This window comes from Enoplosus armatus, chromosome 1 (genome assembly GCF_043641665.1).
Source record: "Enoplosus armatus isolate fEnoArm2 chromosome 1, fEnoArm2.hap1, whole genome shotgun sequence".
Taxonomy (NCBI): domain Eukaryota; kingdom Metazoa; phylum Chordata; class Actinopteri; order Centrarchiformes; family Enoplosidae; genus Enoplosus; species Enoplosus armatus.
In genome coordinates this window covers 1,880,911-1,887,500 of record NC_092180.1, presented here as the reverse complement: position 1 = coordinate 1,887,500, position 6,590 = coordinate 1,880,911, and the positions used below count along the sequence as shown (strand labels likewise).

Sequence of the window (6,590 nt, the reverse complement as noted above, 5' to 3'; positions counted from 1 at the left end):
TTAATATAGAGATATTATATATAGAGTCTTTGTCAATATCTTTAATTTGAGGCAAACAATTTGAGTTATTTACTTCAACAGGTTTAACAGTTTAGTGTGCCCTCAGCCAGCTGAACAGTCGCAGTATATATTTATATATATTTATATATATATATTATATTAACAAATATATATATATATACATAGTACAAGTACATGACAGTTCATTAGGAATTAAAAGTCCTGTTAACAATGGGCACAACAGGGTTGCCTGAGTTAGCTAATCACTCCACATGCTACTGTTGTGGTAAGAGAACTAAGTTATTGTTCAGGCTCTGAATCTTCTACTTGGGAATTTTCATTTTAAGGGAATATTTAAGCTTAAATTAAATAATATAATGAATTTGTATGAAAACACTGTTCATGATTTTGTCCATACAGCGCAGCCCTAGTGTACAGCAACATGATTTACATGGGAATAGACATATTAGGTTACTGCCTCCTAATTTAGTTGATGTAATAAATATTAAATGTTCATAAATTCGATTCCGTCACTGCTAATAATCTAATAGTTTACCTCCAGAGACGGGACACCCTTGCTGATTGGCTGGGGGTACTCTCGGAGGATGCGCTCTTCGTCCAGGAACTTGCCGTCCCTCCCGTTGCTGGCTGGCTGGAAAAGCCCATAGTTGAGCACGTCTTTCAGGCTCTGATTAAGAGTACACAGGATCCGCTGCTTGGCAACCCAGACCGTCGCATCCGGGTTGAACCGCATGCATTTCTGGTTGGGTTTGGGGGGGGGAGGGGAGGAGAGAGCGGAAGTGTGTGTGAGGGGAAAAGAGAGAAATTGATTAAAAAGTGATGACTGGAGCCTTGGCTGGCAGTCACAGCAATCAACACAAATGAAATATTCATCTTTGAAATAATAACCGATCAATGCAATGTTATCAACTTGTGACAGACATTTCACTTGTGAACTGGACTTTTGATTGACAGATGCAAATAGGCCGGGACGCAAGAGCGATGAGAGGATTTGAATACAATCACAGAACAATGGTGCCCAATCAAAATAGCTCAGACACATCGAAATTGGTGCTTTGATAAAACAAACCCTGTCCCAGTTACTACAAATAAACCATGACTGCCAGGCAGCACTGCCAAGCTTTTTCATTGTTTTATTGTTGTCGAGCTTTATGCTAAACAGGACCACTTCGCCCACTGAGGATGTAATTGACACGACCCCTCTGCCCCCTGGTCTTTCAAAGTTCCAGCTTCCCTGGAGTGAAAAAACATACAATGCAGGACTTCTGGCCTCGCCTGAATCAGAGAGGATTATGGGCGCTGTGCCGTGGCATTCAGGAAGTGTTTACAGCTGGATGTGCTGCTCAGCCGGCGATAGCAGCCCTGCGTCTGTGATAAAGGCTGGAGGGATGAGCGGTCTGTGAACCCTGCCTAACCATAATCCTCTCGCCTGGCGTCGAGTGGGTTGAGGAGAGGAGGCGATGGTAAGATGAAGGGTTGAAGGTACAGTACAGAGACAGATGTCTGGTGTCTGGCAGGCCTGTTTGGACTGATATGGCCGTCTTTCCTTCTGCTGGTTTATTACAGTGGCAAATTTCCATCCGCTCCCATCATTGCTGCCTCCTCGCCCTCGACGTGAGTTCAACTTAAACAATGTGCATGAAGTTTCCAGGGAACCGGGAATCAATGTCTTTCAAAGTAGAGACCTGTCGTGGTCATCATCACAGAAAGACTAAAACTATTTGTCCCAACTGTAACGAAATAAAATAAGAGCATAAATAGTTTAACCATAGTCTTATGGGTTAATTCCTACACTGTCTTCTTCAGCAGTTAAACTCAACAATGTTTCTGGAGCAGTTTAGAGTTTAAGGAAATTATCCAGTATTTTTCTCTAAACTGTGGCCACTCTCTAAGTCCATCCCTGTGGATTATCTGTTGTAGCTTGTCAGAATGGATCACAATCATGAAAATAAAACCAAAATCTGCTGCCGTCTGACCTGATGATGGATGAACTTCATTCGACTGGCCACTGTGGCTCTGCGTAAGACCATGGAAACCACGAAGACCGGGAGAAACAGCAGCAGCTTTCAAGTGTCCTCGCGCTCTCCAATCGTGGCCCAAGAATTCAAAGACTCAGTCTTTGGAAAACTAGCTTGCTTGTCTAACCTCATGTCTGCCATTGTGTCCAATCTCTGAATCATTAGCAAAACAAGCTCTGAAAAGATGGTGTCTCCATCTGGATGTAAGTGCTGTGGACTGGCATGAAATGAGAGGGGAGATGGGTGAAATAAAGTGAGATACAAAGCTACCACCTTTCATCTGTCTTTTTCTGGGAGTTTTTTGTCACATTCTTGTGGCCCAACATGTGTTTGTAGTGTTGGTTTGTGTGGAAGAGAGGACCAGTGTCACAGCTGCCACCAGCTATAGTCTCAAGGCTCATTATAACAATTTCAGAATACGGTCAGGAAAAAGTTTAAGGAGTAGTTTGACATTGTGGGAAATACGCTTGCTCACTTTCAAGTCAATGCATACAGAGCTGGAGCTAGGAGGTGATAGCTTAGCATAAAGACTGGAGGCAGGAGGAAACAGCTAGTCTGTCTGTTTTACATGTCTGACTGTGTAAGAGGATATAATTGTGAATAATTAGTGAGCTTCAGAGGTCTTGGATGGTGTGGGGGATTCCCCCTGCTTCCAGTCTTTATGCTAAGCTATGCTAATCGCCTTCTGGCTCCAGCTCCAGCACAGACATAAGTGTGGTGTCTATCTTCTCATCTAACTGTCTTGTTTCTCAAACTATCCAAGTATTCCATTAAATGTACACAGATTTTATAGGTATCGAGAACAAAAGGGTATTTTGATTAACATCATATCAATAAAAAGAGGCAAAGCTACCAGTAAGTTATGATCTCTGAAGCTTACTTTTGTACAGATATAGTTACAGTTTACATCAGAGCTGGAGGCCACGTGCACGTGCTGTGTGCGTTTGAATTATTCAACCAAGTTTGATTTCCAAGTGGACTGTGTGACTCAATCATGTGATCAAGTGGCACCGCTGAGTGCTCAGTGATGAATGTGAAATCAGGAGCATTAGTGCATACATGTGAGAGAGCTTAGTGCACATGTGAACACACACACACACACACAAACCTTTTATACTGGAGTTAAAACCACCGAGCTAATTACATCAAAGGGTCATGAGGTTATCTCTGGGTCAACACTGTACCTTGAGGATCCAAGCCCACTGCATCACACACACACACACACACACACACACACACACACGTATGTACCATTCCTTTATTCTGTTCAGATTTGCCATTCAGGAAGTTACAGCTGAAGCAGCTGCTAATATCTGTACATATATTACGTTCTTTGTGTTAGCATCTGTGGGATGAAATGAATAGACGTGAATAGAACAGATAGAACAAATGAAAAGATATGCGGACTAAAGGAACATCCAAATGGACAAAATGGGACAGAGGATGACGGAGGGGAACCCAGGAGAGAGGGGCATCAGGTGGCTGCTGAAGGCAGAGCTCTGCCAGGCAGCCGCCATGCCAACTTCCTGTTCCCCTCTCTTTCTTCTTCTTCTGAGGAAATGCTCTAACTCTCTGTACCGTCATGGACATCCAGTGTGAAGCTATCTGGAGCGGTTCTCAGTCCCCGAGGACACGCACATCAAACAAAGAGCTGAAGTACAAAGCTGCATCAGCCCAAGATGAAACTACTGTACAGACTCTGGCAGCACCTCCAGCTGCTCCTCCACAGGGAGTTACAGTTAGGCACCGCTGGTCTTTGATGATAAACCTTTATATCCAAACCTCTTCATTGACAGCTACAGTACACTTGCTGTATGATCAATGAGGCGGAGCACACATGCCCACAGAGGCTACGGCAGTCATTTTACAGTGCATCATATTGTACTCCCATACTGTAAACGTAGCACACCTGGGCTTCATCAACATTAACAGTGAGCATGCATGGGGTAAAACATTCATAATTCCCACTGTTAACATTAATAAAACATATTCACAATGTTAAAGTTGTGCTGTTATCCACATACACGTTTCAGGCTCTTCTTTATTCATAAAATGAATCGAGTCTTTTTAGCTTGTTTCTTTATCTCAGTCCGTTGTTGGTTCAGTGAGGCAGATCAAGCTCAGGCTCAGGAATGAGGTGGCCATAACATATACATACAAACATATAGGAGGTTACATTATCTGGGAGAGTCTCCTGCCCCTCCCACTTATAACTATATTGTTTGTTTAAATCATTCAAAAACCGAGCCGTTCTTACCTTTGAACAGAGGCAGGCTGGCTGTTTCCATGAGCTAACTGGCTGCAGCCTTATATTTAACAGACAGATATAAGAGTGACATCAGCCTAAATTAAGAAATACCACAGATTCTTGCATTCACTTACTGTATTTCATAATCTGGGGGCAGCGTGGTTGTTTTTCAGGCAAGTATGAGGTCTGCGCCTCAGAAAAACATTCATTATGCATTGTTTGCTTTCTGCTATTCATCTACCTGCCGTTCATTTGCATATTAATGGGAAACGGGAGGACAATTATAACATGTTTCATCAGTCATTTCCTGTCTCCTCTGGGCTTCCACGTGTTTATCATCTTATCATCTGTTAACTGCACCAAAATATTACATTACACAGCCAGCTATAGTGTTCGATGTTGATGTCCCATCTTATACAGTCCAGTATTGAACCATGCTGTCCCTGTCCTGTGTCTACCACACAGTTATTTACTATCAGACATCTCCCAGAATAAGGAGCCACATTAATACCACCCCCTCCTCAGACACACACCCTCACTTACACACAAGTCTATTTATCAACCCCCTACACGTCGCCCACTCAGCATTCACACACCACTGCCTGTTATTACAGGAAAACACGTCACATGAATCCCGTCGGTCAGAGCTCCTTTAAGTCTAAATGGAAATGAGTGAAAGATTTCTGTTTAAAAACCAGCTTCCAGGTTTGAGGTTTGTCTTGCCACATTATTTATACATGAATGGAAATGATAAAGACATGCTACACATAAAAGACGGGTTATCATACTATAAAGAAAAAACATTGGGCCTGCTTATGAGTATCTTTAAAGGGAGATTCCGGTCTTTTTAAACCTGGACTAATATTTACCAAGTGGTCCGGTACATCACCTCAGCTGGCAGCCATTGCAGCGGGCTGCAACATAATCCTTGTGGGCAATTGTGCCCGTTAAATGTGCGCCCACCAAAAGTGACAACATTGTGGAAAGGATCCCTACAGAGAGAGAGACCCTCTCTGAAGTGACTCAGTGTTTTTCAATCAAATAAAAAAATCTGGGTCTGTGAGTCTAAGTAAGCAAACGTACATGTAATTGCAGTTAAAAATAAACACTTGCACTTGATCTCAAGTGAGCTTGTTGTTGGCGAGCAGAGAGCGCGTGGGATCCCATGTGGGTCATTTTATAGTCCTTGAACATCTGGAAAAGCACCTTCCACATTATGGACGTTTTGCATGCTGAAAGTGATGAACTGCTACCGGGGGCCCTGCAGTATGAGTGGCTCTGCAGTAGCTCTAATGCACCTGTGTTGCGGTGCAGTTTAAAAGCACTTCGACTGTAAATAAGGCTATAAGGTGTCAAACACACCATCATTCATCAGATCCAATCCAGTGGATCTCAACAAGAAGGTTGGATAATCAATACAAATCTAGTTCATATTTCATATCGACTCCCACACATATCTCCACATGTCCGTCCTCATCCTTCACAGATATTTACCGTCTGCTGCAGGTCCGGGATGAGGACACGGATGACCAGCGAGTTTGTGTGAATGTCGTCCATGCGGGTCTGAGATGGCTCGGCGGTGGCCCTTATGGTCTCGTAAATGGTCTCTTCGCGGGAGCTGTCGGAGGCACAGTCGTCGGAGTAGTCGGAAAAGCTCTGGGCCATCTCATCCTCACTGGAGGTGGGGCTCCGGGGCATAGTCAGCAGGCCCGGCGGATTCAGCTGGGACGAACAAGGAGGGAACAAAGGTCACGCTCACACAAACTGTTCATTACAGAGAGTAGGCATTAAAACAGAAGAACCCCCCCCCCCTTCTACCGTTAGAAAGCCCCCAAAGATGGCGCTTATTAGTTTGTTTATTCTCTTCCATTCAGCCTGCACAGTCTGCTTCAGGAAACTCCCAGAGGACCTCATGCGACTGCATCTTCACAAAAAGCTTTCGCTTCATTACAGCTTTACTGTATGTGTGTAAAAGGAGGGTGAAAACTGCACCAGGAAGCAGTCGTACAAAAGCTCTACTACCAAAAATGTAGCAGACCAAGTGACTCTATTAAGCTGCGACGTCAACATGATTTATGGATCGGCAAATGAAACGTGTTACATCTCATCAGTCACTGCTTGTGCTCTCTTGACTGACTTGGATAGAATGAAGACATTTAAAATAACCTGAATATCTAATCATTTGTATCCACCCGGTTTCCTTGTGAGAGGTTAGTGTGCATGGACTATCATTCACTCATTCTGCACGCCTGCGGACCTGAAAGGGTGAAGAGGGAAATGGCAGTTAGAGCATCTTAATCTTC

General features: G+C 43.6%; 1 protein-coding gene across 1 annotated transcript in view; it reads right to left on the bottom strand.

Annotated features, from left to right (window-relative positions):
• LOC139297107 (SH3 and multiple ankyrin repeat domains protein 2-like) overlaps window positions 1–6,012 on the bottom strand; it is a 110,009-nt gene extending 103,997 nt beyond the window's left edge. Inside the window, exons 1-2 of the mRNA XM_070919718.1 lie at window positions 5,782–6,012; window positions 557–760 (exon numbers count right to left, since the gene is read on the bottom strand). Of these exons, the coding sequence (XP_070775819.1) occupies window positions 557–760; window positions 5,782–5,985 (408 nt within the window). The 5' untranslated portion in view covers window positions 5,986–6,012. The remainder of the gene's footprint in view (window positions 1–556; window positions 761–5,781) is intronic.
• Between the last annotated feature and the right edge of the window lie 578 nt (window positions 6,013–6,590).